Here is a 21,556-nt window from a genome sequence, read left to right as displayed (position 1 = left end):
AGTCTCTATGCGATACTAATGATATAAAACAGACCGTGGTCTCGGTCTGGCCCAACTGATTCGAAGGCCGGCCCGGATTAAATCATTCGGAGAGGATGCGTATTCGATCCTGAAATTTCAAAATATTAAATTTTAAATTGTAGTTTTAATTTATATACTTTTTATAATTTTATTCATTTTAATGTTTTTTATTCAGAAAACTTTTGTCGCAACATTTTCGTCATTTCATTAATTGTGAATTTTAAATAATTAATAATTGCCTGTAAACGAGAGCTCCAAATTGCAGGGTCAAGCAATTAAAATAAAGCAACTTTTTAACCCTAATCTCGCGCCTTGGATCGAATCCTCGAAGAGAAATCGTAAGATCGAAGTGGGCGACGAGAGGGCGATTTTCAACGCGGGGAGTCCAATCCGACGCTCAGATCGCTCCGCTTGATCGAGTTCCCCAGTGATTTCCAGCTGGTATGTGGAGTTCTCAATCTTATTCGATTCGACGTTTGTCTCGTTGATCGTCACTTTACCTTCTCCGATGAACTTTTTTGATTCATCGCCTCCTTCAGTGAGATCTATCTTGTTCTTGTTCAATCATCTTATCGATTTAAGTTGCTTTTGGCTTGTTGGGAAATGTGAGTTGAACCGTGGAGCTCATGTTGGGTCTGGCATTGTAACTGAAGCTTGTTGGTTTCGAATTGTTAGCTTCGCCATGTTTAATTAGCTGTCGAGCAGTGTTTTCTGGTGCATCTGTTCTGACCAGTCGATGGTGGATTTCACAAAGTTTTGTTGTAATAAGAAGTTTAATGATTTCAAATGTTTGGAATAATTTAAACTCCATGTGAGCCTAAACAGTTAGAATCTATATCTTTGGATAATAATCATTAAGTGGTAACAGTGATTAATCAGCTTGAACTTTATTCTGCATTGGAAAAAATAGTTACTAAAATTAATAACATTCTAGTTCTTCCCAAAGCCCTCAGTCATTAATGCATCTGAATCACGCGGATACAAACATGCACCATTAGATAACCAAACGGTAAATTAGGTAGCAATGAAATCATATGTTATGACATGGAATGCTAATTAAAGTTGGTGATTGTTCTCTTTACTATATTTCTAAAGTATTGATTTTATGAGATCAGCCATATATTAATGGAGAAAGCACAAGTACCTTGCTTTCCTCAAAGAATGCTGTAGTTTCTTCTCAATGTTATGTTCTGTAGCTGACCAACATCTACCTTTTCCAACTCTTGAACAAAATCAGTGGCTAGCAAAGTCAATTATTTCTCTCTCTGTCATCATTTATTCTGTTGTTTGGATGTGCTTCTTTTTTCTCCACTTTTCAAATCTTTGGCTCTATAAATATCTTGGTTGTACCTTTGGTGAAAGGCCAACTTACTATTGAACTGATATATGATGCTGAACCAATTATTTATAGTTATGTCCATCTTGTGTCTAGCTGATCCCACTTAGTGGGATAAGGCTTGGTTGTTGTTGTTGTCCATCTTGAGTCTTGACTTGAACATAAACCTGCACAAAAAAACTCATTGCATGAAGTCATTAAACATCATCACATTAATTGTATACAGCTGGTTTTAGTGCCGTCACATCTTAAAAACTATGAATACCCGAATGCAACAACAACCATTAATAGAATATTACAAGAAAGAAAAGTACAAAAAGAAAGAACATATCAATTCCAACTGACACTATGTTGATTTTTCATTAACATGTTTCACACTTGAAACTTTCTGCACCTTTTGGTTTCACATTTACTATTAACATCATCGTAAGTGTCGCTTTGCTTCATTTGCCTGACAACAAACTTCATCCTCTCATATTATTGATGTTAAATAAGTGCCATTTGCCTATCATGTCTCATAATTTTAGGCTCTTAGCGTTTGCATTACTTTTGAGATTGTTATATTTCCTGATTGTTATTTCTTATAATAGTATGTTAACTATAACCTAATTTGAATCATCATTTATGTTTTTTTTAATTGATTCACAAGAACTAGTTTCTTTTAAATGCATGAGCTTTTCTCCAGCTTCTCGTTTATCGATCCAATAATTGGGACTCGTGGCTTGTTCTATGAACTGGCTATTTCAGAAACTACTTATTAGCACAGTAAATCAAGATCATTAACAGACATTTCATAAATCGGAAAGCTAGAGGGCAAACATCTCTAACCATTCCTTAAACCAAAATGGTTTACGACATATGAACAATAGCTGTGAGTCATTAGATTTGATAAAAAGAACAATTTCTCACCTCAGATGATCACTGTCATTCCCATGCCAAATGGAGAGCTCTAAATCCCAGTCATTGCTGACCCCACTTTGTCAATATACATGGCTATCAATGTTGGATCAACTTTCCTTTGTGTTGTGCAGATGAGGAAGAAGAAATAGAAAAGGGGTGAAATTGCATTCCCAGATCCTCATGTCACATAATAAAACATTTGATCCTTTATCTAATCAATTAAACTAAAATTTGATCCATTTTTAATGGACTTGGAATTGCATGCCATAACAGGTCCTTGTTTAGTTTGGTGAATTCTCCTTGGAACTTCCCAAACTCAAAAGGGATATCTGACTTATTGTTGAAGATCTTATATAAAAGAATAGCCTTGCATCTTCCTTTCTTATGCAATTCAAGAGTTACACTTACATTTGCTTTTGATGATACAATTGAGTGCTACAACGAACATTTGGTAGCAAATGGGTTTGTGGAAATGTCTAATGTGAATTATTTGAGATCTTTTCACCAACGGCTTTATTGAATTATATTTGCAAATCCAGACTGTAGGATCTTGATCTTATGACCCAAATTGACTTAGATGATTCAAGTCCCAAGTGGGATCTTAATCAGGCCAAGATCTTGCTAACCTACATCCTGATCATATGCTCCCTGACCATTCCTTATGTAGGATCTCAAACTCAATAACCTTTAATTGGACAGAATATGGTTATATTCACATAGCCATTTTGAAGCTTGGTATTTCCATATAGGCAATCTTCTCGCGCCATACCATTAGAGAAAATCAAAATTTCATGTATATGAGATTCTTTTTAACTTCCAATACTCTTGCTATTGTCATCATCTTTGCAATGATAGAAGCCACTTCTACTATATAAAGATGCAACACTTGCATTGTTCATATATCTATGATATGAATAATTTATCATACTTAATGATATTAAAATAATAAAATCTAAAATGTTGATATTGATAGTTGATACATATGATTATTTTATAAATGTCAAATGTAGTTCTTAAAATAAGTGATTAAATTGTAGGATCTAACAACCTCACGCCTTGATTCTACAATCTGAACTTATAGTTTCTCCTTGTTCCTAGATACCAACTTGATATTGACAACCTTGGGTTGGACTTTAATGGCAGCTCCAATTCCAAAGCAATCTTAGTGCTTCATTCTGATAATTCATTTCATATTGATGTAGAAATTGTTCTTCCTACTCAATTTGTTAATAAAGAACTCTTGCCTTGCTAGTTTCATATTTGCATTTTAGGTCTAGTATTTTTGTAATAAAAGGAATGTAATGATTTATTTCCCCAAACTACATCAGAGATTCTCCCTCATCTATCAACCTCTCTCTCATAGTTTCATCCATGAGCGTCAACTCTATTGAAAAAAATTAGGTACCTTAATTTTGGGTCCTCCTCTTTCCATTGCCAACATGCATTGGTCACACTACCTTACCTCTACTGCCTTGTGGGTGATGCTTATTGTGAGACAATCCCACAGCATGTGAGGCTGCCCTTTCACAAGACATGAACCAATCATCATACTTATTCTGTGTGACATCTTCTTGCAAGACAGCTGGTGTTTAACATCAACCCATGTGGAACCTTCGCAGCTCTCAACAAACACAAGTGATGGAAGAACTTGGAGAGTGATATCGTACTCTGCTGGGACCTAATCCAACATTCTGCTAATTGTTGAACCTCCACAATTTGCTTTGAAGCACTAACTTTGCATTTTGTTGCTGAATTTCCATCAGTTGGGCTTGTGCCACCCTTAACCTACTACTATGCAACGTTGGTCTTTCCCCTCATATCCTGCATGGAGTCTTCTCTCCGTTGATGCTGACAACAGAGTTAGCAGCAAGAATTCAGCTTTCTGAGTTTTACCAATGCCATTCAACCTCAACTTCTTATTTTTCTTACAATAGCACTCATTGAGCTTGTTCTTTGTTTTCTTCATTCTCCTTGTCTTTCTCCCTAATAGGAGCTTCTTGTGGTTATCGATCTTCTTCTTGCACCATCTTCTTTTTGATGTCCCAATTTGCAAGTGTACGTCTCCTTATACTTCCTTTCTCTTGATACCTGATCATCCTTTGGGATTAAATTCTATTTCTGTTCTACATATGCATCGTCTAAAAGCAAGTGAAGGTCTGAACTGAAAAATTACTTGAGAGATTATTTATTACTGCTTCAGCGAGGAGCCTACTTGAGAGTATAGTTACCGAAATCTTTATTTACCTCCATTTAATTATTTCACCCTTTATCATTTCTCTTGTATCATTGTTTTGGCTTGTCTGAGGTTGAAGGGATTGTCATTTACATGCTTTATCAACTATTTACAACTTTGTTGATCTAAAGTTGAAGGGTCAGTTGTATGATTTGTTAACTCATTGAAAAGTCATATTTCGCCTGCCTACGTGCAAATATTTTTTTGCTTCAATAGGATCATGTCTTAGTCTAACGTCTATTCATGTGACAAGCTAGATAGAGATACTATCTATGCTCTATTTTGAGTGGTTAAGAGTATTAAATAATAGAATTACTGTGCAGAGACTGTAGTCCCATATGCTATAGTAATTATCTTTTGAAATAATAAAAGGTAACACAAAATATTTACCATCCCCAAATTCTACAGGATTCATTATGGTAAATTGAGCAACTTGGTTGTGAATTGATTGACACATCAGTCATTCCCTATAAGGAATTGTGGTTGGATACTAAAGACTTGATGATAAACTTCTCGATATTAAGGAAGAAGGAAGCTTATTTATCTCACTGGTGAGCAAACCAAATTTACTCATTACTCTTTTAGTTGTCAGCCGAGGGAGCAGCCATAACAATGTTATCTGGATCTTCTGCACTTTCTTTATTATCTCAATGATGTTCTAAATAAGGGTTTGCTTCACACCAAAGACGAGCATTTATTGAGTTTTATTTGAATTTAGATAAAGCTGGTGCTTCCAATGTTATGATATCTGCATCAAACTGCTGTACTTTGACTATGATCAGCGTGTAGTGCTATGATTCACACAACTTGTCTTTGGCTCTGATCACTCCTGGAGGAGCTTAGATTCAGTCACACAAATCCTATTATCAGACACTATGAATCAGTGATAACCAAGTCCAAATTGCCACCCACATAAATTCCAGCAATCTAATCTTTTATGAAAGAACCAAGTATATATTCAAATTGGTTGTCACTTTATTAGAGATAGTGTGATGGCTTAAGAAGATCTCTACTGTTTTTACAGTTTGGAAGATCAACTTGTAGGCTTCTTCACTAAACCACGTATGCAGCACAGCAAGTTTTCTACTTTGTGTTTCAAATTTGGCATGATTTGCATTTATGTTCCATCTTGAACAGGAATGTTAGAATAGTTAATACTACTGTAATCTCGCATGAGTTATTTAATTTACTTTTATATATATTACTAGGTAATACAATGTGCACTACTGCACCTCATTTTAATTGATTGGTATTATTTCACTCTTCACTTCAGCACTTCCAGCTCAGCAAGTTGCTGTCTAGAATGAAGCAAATATTAATAAACCATCACACCAAACAGATACCATAATTCATTGAAAGCATCAGTCTTACTCCAGCTCATTCCCTGTGATTGAATTTTCTTCAGCTAGGAAATCAATTGTTCCTTTGGTTACATATGCATTAATTGATAGGGAATGAAGTTGAAGATCATGTCACGTTAGGACAAACTGCTTTCACTTAAGTGTCATCCATCTAAAAAGTATTTATGGTGCTCTTCTTATCACATTTAGGAAAAAGTCTCCTTCATTGAGACTGTCACAAGATTGAGAAGTATGGGAGTCATTCAATTCTAAATGCGGGAGTCTCTCTCAGACAATGATTTCTTCATGCCACTTGGCCAGAAATCCTTTACCTAAGTTAGACATTTGTCTCGATTTGCCAAAAAAAAATCACCACATTAAGCAGCAAAGAAGAGAATAAATATGTTTTCATCAAAGTAAAGAAAAGTCGGCACTGATTATGTTATTACTTGTTGGGAAATGGAGCTGTTCTTCACATTTGTACCAAGATAGATCATAGATTCTAGGCTCTTTAAAGCTAGTAAAATGAGAAAGCTAGTGCCCAACCCTCTCACTTATTCTTAGAGTGGGAGATAAAAACAGTAGTTATGGGCAGAGACAAATAGCCTTCTTCAGAAAATGTGTGTGGTTATGGGCAGGGAAAAGTTGCTTGCTAGTTATAAATGTTGTGTAGTTGTAGAATTCTAGGTGCTAGCTGTTCAAAAAAATGGAATGGTCTCTCCCATGCACTTTTTCCTTTTTTGTTGTTTGCATGTAAAGTGATAATGTGATACTCTTTAGAACAAAACTCTTCACATGTTATTGTAACTAAGGTCATTCAATTGGAATGTGATATGGGATAATCTCATTCACATGCATTTCTTTCATTCAAACGTGAACAAAATTTTGCATCCTAGAAGATCAGGGTTCAGCTTATGCAACTATCCTTTTTGATATGTTGGCAGAGTTGTCTTCAATGGCCTTGAAGTAGACTACAATGACTTTCAAGCTTCGTCATGTGGAATAAATCTAAATTATGTCAGAGTGCACAAATCTGAGTTAGAATCTTAACATTGGGAGTCTACCTATTGCAGTCAATTATTATGGTGCTTGTCCCTTGTTGACTTTGGAACTCACATGTAGATGATATGAATGGAAACTACTTAAAATAGTCACAAATGTAAGGGGTAGCTTTTGTACTGCAGAAGAATGCTCCTTTACCCTTGTGTAATTTTCTTTTCAATCAATATTGCATTGACCCACTGGACTCTTTTGGTCAGTCCTCCGTAGGTACTCTTGAGTTCGACAATAAAATGTGACAGGTAAAACTCCTGGTAATTAACTAATAGATCTTGTGAATGTGATAGTGTGGCAATTGGTGCGATTTCATCCGTTCATGTTAGTTAACTTGTGAATGTGATAGTGTGGCAATTGGTGCGATTTCATCCATTCATGTTAGTTAATTATTATTCTCACAGTCAATTTAATCAATACATATAATCAGGTAAGTAAATGAAAGCATTAATTCACAGGAACCAACAAAGCAAAAGAAGACATACAACTAGGACTAACCAGAGGGTGGCCATTTCCTGTGGTCAGAAGACATTTCCCTACTACTGATCAGTAATGAACAGTGGTTTTATTCATGACATATGTACAGATGAGCAAATTGCTTGTAGGTTGTTTAATAATGATGGAAACCGTAAACATGTACACTTTATGTGAGTACTATTGTCGAACTGTAGAACAGCTGGAATGAGAGATATCTTTTAGCTGTTATGATTCACGACTTATTCCATTAGCTTAGTATAGTTCAGGATATTTTCAGCAATTAACACGAGAAATAAGCACAAGGATCAATCAACATTTCCGTGTATGTATTATTCTTGTTTGTGAAATTAACTAGCAAAAGCTGTGCTCTTGATTTGGCTTAGCATTTTTGTCAACAGGCACGCTTTTTGTTTGAGTGTTGCAGCACAAAGTCCTTTGTTCTTTTTGTCTTGGGAGAACGCAAGCCAAAGCGAATGGTTTCTTGTTACTGTACTTCAAATTCTGAGGAAGAGTTCAGAGTACGAAGCGCACTGTAACTCTTAGCTACACCTCATCTGATCCACCTTAAAAAATGGAGATCATAAAGAAGAAAATTCCCTTCTTTTTATTGTCTTCCTTTTGTAACTTTACACCTATATTTTCCTTTCCTTTTTTTTCTTTTTGTTGTTTTTTTACTATTTCATGCATCATTTCCACCCTCAAGCCGTACGGGTGCAATGAGTTTGAAAGTGAAAGATCATGTAAAAGCTAAAGTCTGGTGTTTGACCACCACTAGCCTGGACAAATTAGATGGGCGAGATGTAGTCACGAGTAGTTAAACGAACGTAAGGCTGGAATATTTATTGAGTCCTTTGGTCCTTTTCGACTTCATAATTGTTCTGCGACACTAGTTACTATTTGATGAAGAAAGGCCAGTTGTAGCGAACTCACGCAGTTGATGCAATATTTGGCCTACCATGCACTTTTAATTAATTTGCTGAAATCAATCACATGTTGATAAGGACATATCTATACATATAGATGGTAAAGAATGGATATTCAACTTAGGCTTATTTAGTCCTATTTTTTGTTTGTTTGCTACTATTGTTATTAGCAAACTGTTTGTATCATTTTAATGCATCTTTTTCTAGATTTTCAGTTATATTATTACTTAGCAATATTAACCTTTGGCTCCTCTCCATTCCCTTAGGTATTCAAGACTACCTGGCAATTGTTTGCGTTGCATTGGAGGTAAACTTTTGAAAACTATTAGGGTGTCTTTTCTTTTACTTTAATTTCGGTTCTTTATTAGAGATAAGACCGGCAACAATTGTCCTCTATACTTCTAATTGATGTAATTTTCCAAGGATATTATTCCTTGATTTGATTTGAGAGTAAGTGCATGTTGGCCGTGAACGTCCAAACTTGCCTTTTCTCGTGGTCCTAAGAACAACACAAAATTATTTACTCAAAAAAAAAAGGAGAGAAATAGTAGAAAAATTGTTCTTTTGTTATAACTCCCCCTCAATCTCACTTTTCCTTCTCTGAGATCATATATGTTCTTCCTTTCTTCTTCGTCAAGCCTCTAAATCAACCTTATTCCCTGTTTGAAATAGACACAAATGCACGGCACTTGGAGAATCTAAAAAAAAATTGCTTATTAGCTTGCTTTCTTTTTCTTCTTTTCAACCTTGTGAGCTAGCCTTAATGATCATTGCACCCTTTTCCTTGCATTCCCCTTTTCGATTGTTCACTTTTTACAGGAATTATATACCAAAATTATGTACAAACTGAGTCTTCTATTGATTAGATATGGGATTATGTTAAAATTTATCTTTAATCGGTTTAAATTCATTATTGACTTCTTTTATATTTCTTGAAGTCAAATCAAGATTATTCACTAAATTCACTTTAAAATATCTTTACAATTCTATCATGAATTTTTTACTTTTAACTAATATATCACATACTCTCAATATTGTAACGAATCTATCACTTAAAAAGATTTATGATCAAATTTTTAATTAATTCTTTGTAAAATTATTTATACATAACATCACTTTTTGACGCCTCATGATGTTCTTCAATGATCAAATATCTTTATCAATTAAAAACTGCTCAAATTTTAGCTATTTTTAAAATTTTAAAAATAAAGTATGTTCAAAATGTTGAATTGATATATGGCATGATATATTATTAATAAAGTATGGCATTTAATTTGTTAAGTGTGAAATGTGATGGATTTGTAACAAGGCATTATATTTGTTAAAAAAAATTGTAATTTATCTGTTAGAACCTCTGATGAATTATGTAATTAATCCTTATTTGATTGTTTTCCAGTTTGATTAATGAACCAACTGAGATAATTTATTTAGTTTTCAAAGATTGATTTCAAGATTTATATATATATATATATATAATTCTTCAATATAATCCCCATTTAATTAGATCTTGACCTCAAACTTTCAATTCCTTCGCATTTGTCTTCCCATTGTACTATTCCTTTTTCAGTGTCTTTAATGCAGTCCTCCAAAGTAACCTCCTCTAGTTGGCCAGCATCTAGATCCTTCAATTAATTGTAGTTTAAATGTGCTTACGATCCTAGAATCAAGGACATTCGAAACAAATATTGTATACATGAATAGAAGGGTACTAATTTTTGTTATTTATTTCTGACTACTCATCTATATTTCACCTAATTATTTTAACCAGCAAAATAAATAACAGTATTTTGGCAGGTTCCAAAACATAAGAGAGTCAATGTGTCAGAACCAAAGCAGAAAGAATATAGAGTAGTTTTAGCTGCACTCACAGTGACTTCAATTATTGTTTGTTCCCTTGCCTTCAACCATCTTCACGCCGTCTTCGTTAGTTTTTTCAAGGATCTTCTCTCCTTAATAAATTCAATATTTGACACAATGATAAAATTATTATCGTGTGACCTAAAGGTCACGAGTTCGAATATTGAAAATAACTTCTTACAAAGCAGGGAAAGACTGTATACAATAGACTTTTCAGTTTGTCTCTGATTTTTTTTTCCTTTCATGTAAATATAGATATTCTTTTCCTTTATTTGTTCCATAATTTTTTCTCCCAAGTATACAAATCCTAGATATTTCCTAATGAATTTGATGTAGTTTACCCACCAAACAACTTAGTTCTTAGTAGTCTGTTCCTCCAATTCCGTAGCTCTCTTTTATATTGCACACTTTTTTAGTTCGAGTGAGTAGTCACCAAGTCTTTTGTCCTAACTAATTAAAGTGCTACATGAATCTTATCTCTCTATTGAACTTAATGCAAACCAATTAACTTTTTTTTATTTTTATTTTTTATGTTAACTATGCTTTTACGTCTCTCCTACCTCATACAACTTTTACTCTAGTCAAAATATGTTGATCTCCCTTGAACATATCTATATAACCTCAGCATATTTTCTCTTACAGTATCTTCTATGGGCACTATAACTATTTGATGATATGCTGATAATTTTTAATTTTATTCTTTATAGCAACGTCAGAGATCATCTTAACTTCTCATCTTTGCTCCTTTAATTTTCCTTGACATAAATTTACTTTATTACAACTCGATATTAATCGAATTTATAAAGTATAGCCGGTTATAGCCTATTTTAATTTTTTTAAAAATCCTTTCGTTTCAGAGAGACAACAGTCACACAAAACTCTACACTTTTCTGCATAGCAAATGCATGCCTACCACACAAAAGCTTATCAACCACCTTTCTACATTGCTTTAAATGCTCACCATTAAGCAATTGCTGTACGAGGACAATTAGGGTTTTAAGTGTCCAAATAAAAACCCACACAAAGATTGCACAACAAACCCTATCAAACACCTTCTACATTGCTTGAAGTGCTTACCTCAAACAATTGCAGTATAATCATAAGGATAATTACGTGGTACAAACAAAAACATACAACAATCACACAAGATTCTATTATGCACCTTTTTACATTTCTTTAAGAAGATCACCATTAAGCAATTGCAGGATCAGGGCAACTGGCGTGGAACAAATATGTGAAAGCGCACGGACGACCACACAAAACTTTATCAAGTGCCTTTCTACATTGCTTCAACTGCTCACCATTAAACAATTGCTGGAGGATAATCATGTGGTGCAAACAAAAGCAGATGAGCAAAAAAAAATATGCAAGCTTTTTTCTCTCCAACTCTCTCTCTCCCTCCTCAGATATTCAACACTGTTACACTGCACTGGATTACCCTAGCTTTCCATGAGCAGACAGGGTTGTCCCCATTTGTATTGCATCGGAATGTGAACAGGGAGAAGGCATAACACTGTTGTCATTTAAGAGGGTGTCTGTGTATGTATGTGTCACACCCTCCTTGACAAGGTCAAAGCAACAGTGCTGCCTTCTACCACTACTGTTTCTCTTATTCTTCTCAATCTTTAATAGTTAATGACGGTGCATGGACATGGCACAGAGTTATATATAGAGGATGATGTGCGACATAAGGTTGCACTGTTTGGAGGGCCCTTGGTGCTGTAAGCAGACAGGGGGAGACAAGGGGTTCTGCTGTCCACATGTGCCCTTTCCTTCCTAGTAAATTTAATCTCTCTCTCTCTCTCTCTCTCACTCACTCACTCACTGTGTATTTCTACAGCTATTTATTCTTTGTGTAAATCTCAATACCATCCCCGCACTGAAGATTTTTTTGTGGATGCACACACTTTTTTTACCTTAAGATCTCAAATTGAATTTTTTCCTCAAAAAAACTATATCTGCATCGATCGGAATTGGATTTGGTGGGGCTCATTCTCGACTCCCTTTTCTTTGCAGGAGCAGGCTAGCTATGGCCTGGGGTGGAAGATGAATTGATTGAGAGATATTATCATTACCTCCGCATCAACCTCCAGCAGATTTCACAATTGGTTAGTTATCCATACAACTAAGTTTGAAGGGCTTTTCCATATACATGTGTGTGATAAAGAAATAAGTCAATACTTAGAAGTCTTTGAAATCCGTGCTATGACATGCTTATGCATGGACGCATGCAATGCTCGGAATTCAAAGCATTGTCATGGGGATGGGCGTGGTTTCTTCTTCTACGCTGGTTCTTCATTTGTCTGCTTAAAATTCGACAGGAACAGCAACACCAAAACCAGGGAGATGTCAATGTTTGTTTTATGATTCCGATGGCCTCATGCCCTCTATATCCCATTTCCATTTCCCCAGAACTTGACCTTTGCATTTCCTTTTAAATTAAATTATTTAACCAAGTCAAGATATGTAACAATATTCGAGACATGCATGCTTTTATATATCTTTAATATTAAATCCTCACCAGTGCTTGCCCTCCACTGTAGTGTAGATTTGTGGCTCAAATTACTAATATATGCGATCTGTACCTTTTAGTTCGGTTGTTCTAGGGTTTAAAATATTTTCTAGCATTTACTAGAATGCAAAAGTGTAGAAAATTGTTTTTGGAAGTAATTGGCAATGGTAATTTGATGCCTTAATTTTAAGACAATAAATTGAGTCAGCTATTTTTGTGTTCACGATACAGTATGGCATTCAATATTTACTATTAGAACTTGAGTTATGACGAATAGCATTTTGCCAGCACCAGGTACATCTTATTAATTGCTTTGTGTTAATTCTTAGCCTTTCTAATTATAGTCACTACTATCTAACCAATTATGCTTGGAAATTTATTAATGAAGCATTTGCGCTTATATTGTCAAAATCATAATTCATGTCATCTGCTATAGCTAACACTGTTGCAGTTACCTTATTTGCCGTAGTAAATTTTGTCTAAACTAGTGCTTGCATTAGGTTCTTTTAATTGTCGTAAAATTGCAGTAGAAAAAATTGTTGCAAAATAGAGTGCACTATTTTTTTTTTTTTACATTTGATGGCAATATTTATTGCAAAATAAAGTATTTGCGATGGATTTACTGTGGCTAACTGTTGTAATTTTAAAACAAATAAATAAATTGTTCACAATAGATTGTCGCAGATGCAATCTTATAATCCTCATGTATGAATCAAAAGTGAAAGAACTCGTGACAAATTGTTTGATTGAATCTTATTTTATACAATTCTAAAAATAAGAAAATTCATTAATATATATATCAATGTGTGTATTTATGACCTTATTTGCCTCATCCCCTAATGTAGATGTAAAATTGTGTCATGTTGTGATGTCAATTTATCCAGTAGATGAATCAGAAGAAGATCCTATCTTCAGAATTAGTCGAAATTTGAATACTTGAAATTTTCTATTTTTTTATTGTCCATTCTTTATTTCTAGATAAAGAATTTGAATGCTGAAAAGAAAAATAAAATAAAATGTGCACTGTTTCTGTAACCGAACAAGCAACACCCATGCCCACCCCATCCTCAACCCAAGATATTACCAAAAATATATAAGGCTGTCTACCTCAAGATTAGTACAAATATATATATATATTCTTAATAAAATAGTTATGACATAGAATCTACTTAAACAACCTCATAACTAGGAGACTACTTAGTGTCATGGTTAAATTGTTAATCCAATTGTGATTTACTTTGTCTTAACTAATTAACATTATATGTGAGTGTAAAGATTCTTTTTTTCCTAAACTCTATTTGGCAAATCAAATTTTTTGAATTATGTTTATTTAGTCTGATAATGATAAATCTAATTTCAAGCGGTGGTGCATCTCCATGAGATGATCATCTTTTTTACCATGAACTCATAACACCTAGAGAGCTTTGCTCAAGCTTCACCAAGTGCTTTCCTCTGCTATATTAGATAACAGATACACATCTGAAAGCCAGACAAGAAGAATAATATATGTGTATATCTCTAGGTTTTAGCGTGTAGTAGTGCTGCAAGGAACAAAGAGACAAAAAGAAAGCATGAAGGCTGTGTCAGATCAATTTTAATTATAGACCTAGTAGCTTAAACCTCACTCTGCTGCTGCTGCTTCTGCTGCTGCACCTGCACTGACTGCACCCCACAACACACTGATCCATGGATGAATGGATTCATTGTGGTCTGATATGACTTGTCGAAAAGCCTTCTTTTGACTACTGCTCCATCTCCCCCAACAATCTCAGACACATTTAAGAGCCCGTCTCATAATTGTTATTTGTCGCCATAAAATATGTGCTTGAGTTGATACAGATTCTTTCTCTCTACTAGTCCTTAAAGCACGCTAATCATTTGAGTTGAATATTTCCTTGTATGTTCCATCCATCAACAGCCACTAAAAAATGGAAAAGTAAGCAAAGCACAAAAGCATCAGGAAAGAAAAGCTGGGGTTGGTGCAGGCAAAAGGCATATGCATGCAGTTAACTGAGGATTATTATGATTCTACTTATCAGACTAAGATTTTACTGCAGTGCAGGCTTTCATCTTGTGTGTGTTATCAAACTGCATGCTGCAGCAGCTGCATGACTCATCACTTCAACTGGAGGAATGGGAATAAAGGGAGGGAGGAAGGAATGATGCATTCTGCAGCAGGTTAAGGAGGAAATATTTATAATTTATTTATTTATTTATCTCTCCCTTTCTCTCCAGTCTCTCTCACTTTAGCCCTTGCAGCTTCTAAAGCACACCAAGAACAGCAAAAAAGGATGGGGATTCTTTGTCTGGGTGAGGGTGAGAAAAAGCTGGAAATTTAAAAGCAAAAGAGGGGGGAAAAGCCTACTGCAATTGGTTGAATTTATTGTGAATCTTAGATATATGAACAATTTGATTTGATTAACATTGATTTTTGATAATTTACCTTTTAAACCTGATATTTTCATCAGACAGTGTTGTAGTAATTAAGTATAAATAATGCTAATGAAGGTAAATACGGCAACATCATTCTTTATGCTACAGGGGTAATTAACTATGTTTTTTTTTTAAATTTTACAATATTTGATGTAATGGAAAGTCATAGCTAGCTAATAATTTTAATTTTTTCCATCACATAGAAATAACTTAAAGCTAACCCACAAAGCTGTGCCAATCCAATATAATTCGATCTTATTTTTCTTACCAAATGAGTGCACAAATTCGACAAATAAATAAATTCAAAGATTCTCCATATCATCATATATATATCACGGTCTCGATCCCTTCGACTAAATATAATTTTACAAAAGATCTCTTCGACCATAATAAGACATCGATCGATTCGATTCGACTACATGCATGCCTTAATTACCTAGCTAGCAAGCTCCGATCCGATCACTCAAATTCATAATTAGTTAACATGCATTTCAATTGGACTTCATGTCATACCGGGGCAGTGGTGGTGGCGCCGCCGCCTGTTCTCCGACGCTGTCTTGTTCGATCTCCGACGATGGCTCATCGTCCTCGTCGAAGACGTCGATGCCGTAGGCCGCGTGCCCGCCGCCGAAGGCCTTGATGTGGTCCTTGAGTGACCTCTTGTGCTTGAAATCAGATCCACACGAGCAATACCTATAATAATAATAATTATTCTAATTATTATTATTATTATTCACGTATATATATAGTTCGATCCCAAATAGTTAGAACAACAAAATGAAACAATAATTATAATTATATATAATTATAATTGTAAATAAATAAATAAGAATGATAGTACCAAAGTTTGCCACAGTTCTTTTCGTGGGTGCGCCAGTCGCCTCGAACAGCAAAGGCCTTGCCGCACTTGCGGCACATGAAGGGCTTGATGCCGTGCTTGCGCTTGTAGTGGGTCTGGAGGGTGCGGAAGTCCTTGAGCGGCTTCGCGCGCGGGTGGTCGATGTTGTTCCGGCACCCCGCCGCGCAGCAGTAGCACGGCAGCCGCAGCATCGCCGTCGGCTGCGTCCCCCGCAGCGACTCCGGCCCCTTCCTGTACTGCGACCCGTGCCCCCACATATGCATCTGATTAATCAACAAAACCACAAACCTAAAACCTTTCCAATTCTATTCTTCGATCGATCGTGAAGAATAACGTAACTTTAGGTAAGGATTCACAGTTTCAATGACCGAACCCTAAAACTATATATGATATGGAGAAGATTGCAGCCGAAAATCCAAAGGTTTCTACAAAAGTACTGGAAGATCAGATAAAGAGAATAAAAACTGAGACAAGATCAGAGAACTTTTGGGGTTTACCAGCCATAAAATTACAGAAAGAGAGAGAAAGAGAGAGAAGTGTTGCTTAATCATAATTAATTAACTCCAGCTTTAAGAACACGAACAAGAAGGAGATAGATATTGATTAGAGAGGTTTACTGACTTGCATGTTGTTGTATCTGTTGAAGGTTTTGCAGCAAACAGGGCAAGAGAACTGAGTGGGTCCGATGAGGATCTGGGAGGGGGTAGGGATCCAGTACTGCCCCCTCATCACCTTCCCGATCGTAGGGTACTGCATCAGGATTCCCTGCTCGAGTTCATGGTCGTCCCTATCTTCCTCCTCCTCGTCGATATTCGCGCAATTAGAGTCGGCGGCAGAGGTTGAATTGGAAGTGTTGTTGTTGTTGTTGTTGTTGCTGCTGCTGCTGCTCCGGTCGATCCTGGATAAGAGATCTGCCGCAGTCGGAGTCGGCAGCCCAATTTGCAGCGCCACCGCCATCCCCTCCTCCTCCTCCTCCACGTCTTCTTCCTCGTCAGGCGCCGCCTCCGCGTCTCCCGCGCCGCTGCTCACGAGGTTGAGTAGGGGAAGCGCTGCTCTCTTCGGAGGAGACGGCGGCGGCAGCGGAGGAGGAGGAGGCGAGAAGAAGTAATTACTGATGGGAAACTGAGAAGGCAATGAAGAAGAAGAAGAGGAAGAGGAGGAAGAAGAAAAAGGAGGAGGGAGGTAGTTTGGGGGCATGTAGTGGCTGAAGTAGTAGCCTTTGAAGACGTTGTTGAAGGGATCTGCCATGGCCGGAGAGCTTGTTGGATGTGGGAGGAGGCAGCTGTTGCAGTATTAATAGAGAGAGAAGAGTGTAAGAGACTGTTATTTGGAGGTGGAGGAGGATGATAAATATGGGGAAATGGAAGACACAAGAGAAAGAAAGAAAGAAAGAAAGAAAGAAAGAAAGAGAGAGAGAGAGAGAGAGAGAGGTTTGGTTCTTGTTCATTGAATAGTGTGAGCCATCTCCTTCTTAATTCCATATATGTATTATTCAACCAATTCACGTACTCATTCCTCATCAATAAATTATGCAAAGGCCTACTTCCACCAAAAATAATAATAATAATAATAATAATAATAAAAGAGAATGGGAGACACTGAGTGTGTTTCTATTGCCACTCATCTCTCTTTTCAACATCTTTGCTTGTTTTTTATTTTGTGGGAGTGAATTAATTTGGAGTTCATTTTGATTTTAAGAGAGTGTTTGTGTTTGTGTTTGGTTAATTAGTGCCTTGTTCTTATCATGTTTATAGTTTTTTTTTTTAAAAATAAAAGTTATAACAAGAAAAATAATGTTATAATTAAGTGTTGCCTTGGAGACTTAAAAATACATTAATTTATTTATTAAATAAATATTTATTTATTATTAAAAAAATCTCAAAATAATAAATTTTTTTCAATATAAGATTAATGATCATTTAGTTTAATAGTAAACAAGTTAAAAGTCCTAAGTACCCTTAAAACCCTCTTATATATTCTACCAAGTCATAATTCTATAAATCAAATTTATTATTATTATTATTATTATTATTATTTCGTTAGATATGTGAATGGAAATTGGAAACATTGGAATAGGTAACGGTTGGTGTCATTCCCGGCATTAACTTGGGAAGCTACGCCTTTGGTCTCTCACGCCTTCATCTAATTAAAACTTAATATTCACAACCATTCTTGTCTTGATAATAATTAATTATTATTATTATTATTATTATTACTAAAAAAATAAAATTGAGATTTTTTATAGGGGAATTTATGTTCTTTAATCACATTTATCTTCGCGAGGTATTACTACTTTTGAACAATAAAACATCGAACTTAACTTTGAATTAATAGAGCACAATGTGATGAAATCTAATGTGGCCTACGGCACTTAGGAGTCTTGACAATTTACTTCACTTTCATGTTCAAGAATGGTCCTTTTTTCATAAAGTCAACTTGTTTTTGATATTAATCAACGAAATAATAGTGCAAAAACATGTGGATTGCCGCAATATGAGGCACCTATTTATCATATATAACACAAATAAACTCTAGTTTGATTACTTTTTAAAATCAATTTTCAATATGATTCACATTTTGAAATGACTTCTAAATTGAATAGCAATAATGGCTTCGTATGCATGACTCTATGCTCGATCGATCAATCCATTAAGTATATCCGTAAACTTGCTTGCTTATTCTTGATCATTTAAAACAACATGTGTAGCTAGCTAGCTCTACACACTTGATACACATGATCAAATTATAAATGTCTAATATTGTTTAAGGGGGTAATAGATTTTACAAGATATGTACACCAATTTATTCAATCTTTATCGTACTTTTACTTCACATTATAGAGATTTTAACTCAATCATCAACACAAAAGGTTGTCTAAAAGGAAAAAGAAGAAGAAGAAGAACTTCCATGTCGGGCTTGAATTGTTCCCTCCACCTTGCACCATATACAATTCTTTTATGAAAAAAAAGGGTGGCAGTGGAGCCCCCTCCACGATAATTAATAGAAGAGGACAAGTCCTTAGGGCACCCCTTGCATGTGTCCCTCTCCCACTGCCACACCCAAACCCTAACCCTAACCAAAGCTTCATGCACCACTAAATGCAAACAGTTGTTATGTTCTCCAGGGCTACAGGACTCATGGAGCTCCCATGGCTCCACCATGGCCGACACAAGGTGTTCGAGGTATAAGCAACAGTGCAATATTGCATCATCATCATTATCATCATCGTCATTATATATACATTTTTAAAAATTATAAGCAATAACAGTGGAGGTATGAAGGATTGGCAGTGGGGTGGTTGTGAGTTGCTGAGGGGATGGGTGTAAATGCACTAGTTAGATAGGAGGGGGAGGGGCTAGCTCCTTAAGCACAATCGAGGGCTTGATCGATCGAGGATTAATTTCATGTCTCTTTGTCTCTTTGTCTATGTGTGTTTCATTGCATTCGAGGTTGGATGAAGGCATTCATTCAATCATTGTGTGGAGGGGGCACCCTCTTTAAAGTCCAATTGTTGGAATTTTCATAGGGTTCATAGTAATTCATAGTGAAAAGGGCAAGCTCAATCAAAGATATGATCGATATCTGTAAAGAGTAAGAGAGACAAAAAGCAATTATAGAGTCTCTCCTCCTCCACAAGAGTAATAGATCTACTTGACTACTTCACATACCCTTAAAACACTTGCTTAGATTAAGCAAATTCGATTTTCAACTTCCGCACAACTAAACCTAGCTAATTGATCACCAACCCTCTCATTTACAATATGTTATCATTGATCAAACTAGCTAGATGTGTATATATATATATATATATATTGACTTTGAGAAAAACATCACATTGAATTAATTTCATAGCACCATGCATGTCTTGAAGAACTTTATTTAACATCTACTACAAGACATTGTGAATGGTATCATGACATTACACTCCTCTTCCATGAAAGTCCTTCCCCTTGTAGCTCCCAAATTTAATGCCCCCAAACCATAAAAGGCATCAAGGAAGAGGGTGTGCATTGATGGCACCAACTATCCCTTGTCTCTTGATAGTTACTCATCAATGTCATGACATGTGTACCAAATTGTGCCTTGTTATTTTTTTTTCATTTTCATTTTCGATATTAGGTAGACACAAGTCTTTTCCAAAGATTTCCAATAGCTATCCCTAATTCAAATTGATTATGTTTCAAATTAAATAATTCTCAATCATGATCTTTATGAATTCCCTTTTCAAATACAAGAGTGAAACAATCAACCTATTGACCTCTAATAGAATTCAAATTTGATCCCTTAATTGTTCTTTTACCACTACATCACACCTTAATTATTGTTTGCTTATGCCCAAAGATTCTCTCTTCTCCTCTTGATATGTGACAAGAGCTTAGAGAACTTGAACAAGTTTAATGTAGAATAGATATTGTGTGCAAATACATTTTGAATTAAGTAATACAAAGTGCATTTTAGAAAAAGTAAATAATTCATATCATTTCATGCTATTTTTTATTTTGAAAATATTAATATTTTTAAATAAACAATATAGTATAATGGAAGGTTTGAGATTTTTGCCAGTGGACTTTTTTGAAACTAGTATTTAATATGAGAAGAGGGAATGAGGTAGATAGAAATTTTAATGAAAATAAGGGCTCATTTACAATATTCTCGAATGACATTTATAGATATTTCAGAATCCCAAGCCGTTAACATTCGCCGCAGGGTAAAAACTCCCTTCTCCGGCGTCTCCGCCGACGCCCGCCGATCCGCAGCTGCAGCAGGAGCCGGCCTCCCGAAGGATTCTTACCTTGATTCTCTACGCTCCATGGTGGCTGAAGAACTGTTGCCCTGAATAATGATCTTCCGCTGGAACAATAGATTCAGTCAGCTCTAGCCTCTCTGACTCTGCTCTTTCTTCTTCATTAGTTTCTTTTACATTCAAAGCAAATTAAATGCGCTTTTCCAGAGGAACAAGGATCGAAAAATGTCGAAAGAAAGTGAATATCCCCGCTTCTACAATCGGATCAAGGATTGGGGTTCCTCGCCTGAAGGAAGCAGACACGGAGGAAGATGATTTGGCGTCGTCTCATACGCAGCGACCATTGGAATGATTCGCTGGTAATCAGTTATTCGACGCAGGAGAAAACTTCTATTTTTGATCAGTAACTCAGAATAAACTCAAATTATAAAGGCAAATAGATAGGAAATGTGCGCTCAGTGGAAGGAGAAGTCGTTTGATTGGTGAAAAAGGCTCACGGTGATGACGATGAACAAGCCACCGCCACTGCCCACCACCAGTAACTCATCACTGCACCACATCCATCCATGAATCAATTCATCACACAAAACAGCAACTTTTAAATTGAAGGTTGTCGAATCTCAATAAAAATTTGATTTTTGATGGGAAAAAAACTGGGAGGGAAAGAGCAAAAGAAGAAAAATAGTTCGTTTTATTTCAGGAACAAGAAAGGGAGAAATAGAAGCTAGGCTTCAGTGTGTGTAACAACAATTGTAAGATCATAGACTCAAAAGCCTCACCGAAATCCGCTAAGATCTTAGAGATCATTCGTCATCAGCCATTTTTATATACCAGAAGAAATCATTGAAATAACAAGACAGGAAGCAAC

At 35.7% G+C, this 21,556-nt stretch overlaps 1 protein-coding gene, 1 long non-coding RNA gene and 2 other non-coding genes across 4 annotated transcripts; 1 reads left to right on the top strand and 3 right to left on the bottom strand.

Moving 5' to 3' along the window:
* The first annotated feature begins 301 nt into the window (after positions 1-301).
* Positions 302-15,119, top strand: LOC141814968 (uncharacterized). Its single transcript, XR_012600534.1, has 6 exons — positions 302-462; positions 4,899-5,041; positions 8,550-8,590; positions 12,157-12,248; positions 14,571-14,830; positions 14,912-15,119. It is a non-coding gene; the product is annotated as an uncharacterized LOC141814968 (long non-coding RNA).
* A 457-nt stretch (positions 15,120-15,576) lies between these two features.
* LOC141814964 (zinc finger protein WIP4-like) lies at positions 15,577-17,192 on the bottom strand. The gene is made up of 3 exons (XM_074702928.1): positions 16,566-17,192; positions 15,927-16,207; positions 15,577-15,778 (listed from the first exon to the last, which is right to left on the bottom strand). Exons 1-3 carry the CDS (start codon positions 17,190-17,192, stop codon positions 15,577-15,579), a joined length of 1,110 nt encoding a protein of 369 aa, XP_074559029.1.
* A 3,946-nt stretch (positions 17,193-21,138) lies between these two features.
* LOC141815722 (small nucleolar RNA Z152/R70/R12) lies at positions 21,139-21,244 on the bottom strand. Its single transcript, XR_012600594.1, has one exon. It is a non-coding gene; the product is annotated as a small nucleolar RNA Z152/R70/R12 (small nucleolar RNA).
* A 170-nt stretch (positions 21,245-21,414) lies between these two features.
* LOC141815721 (small nucleolar RNA R11/Z151) lies at positions 21,415-21,508 on the bottom strand. The gene has a single exon (XR_012600593.1). It is a non-coding gene; the product is annotated as a small nucleolar RNA R11/Z151 (small nucleolar RNA).
* Between the last annotated feature and the right edge of the window lie 48 nt (positions 21,509-21,556).

The sequence above is a fragment of the Curcuma longa genome, chromosome 21 (genome assembly GCF_044706935.1).
Source record: "Curcuma longa cultivar G26 ecotype Majalengka, Jawa Barat chromosome 21, ITB_CL_G26_1.1, whole genome shotgun sequence".
NCBI classification, from domain to species: Eukaryota; Viridiplantae; Streptophyta; class Magnoliopsida; order Zingiberales; family Zingiberaceae; genus Curcuma; species Curcuma longa.
This window is presented reverse-complemented; position numbering and strand designations above follow the sequence as displayed.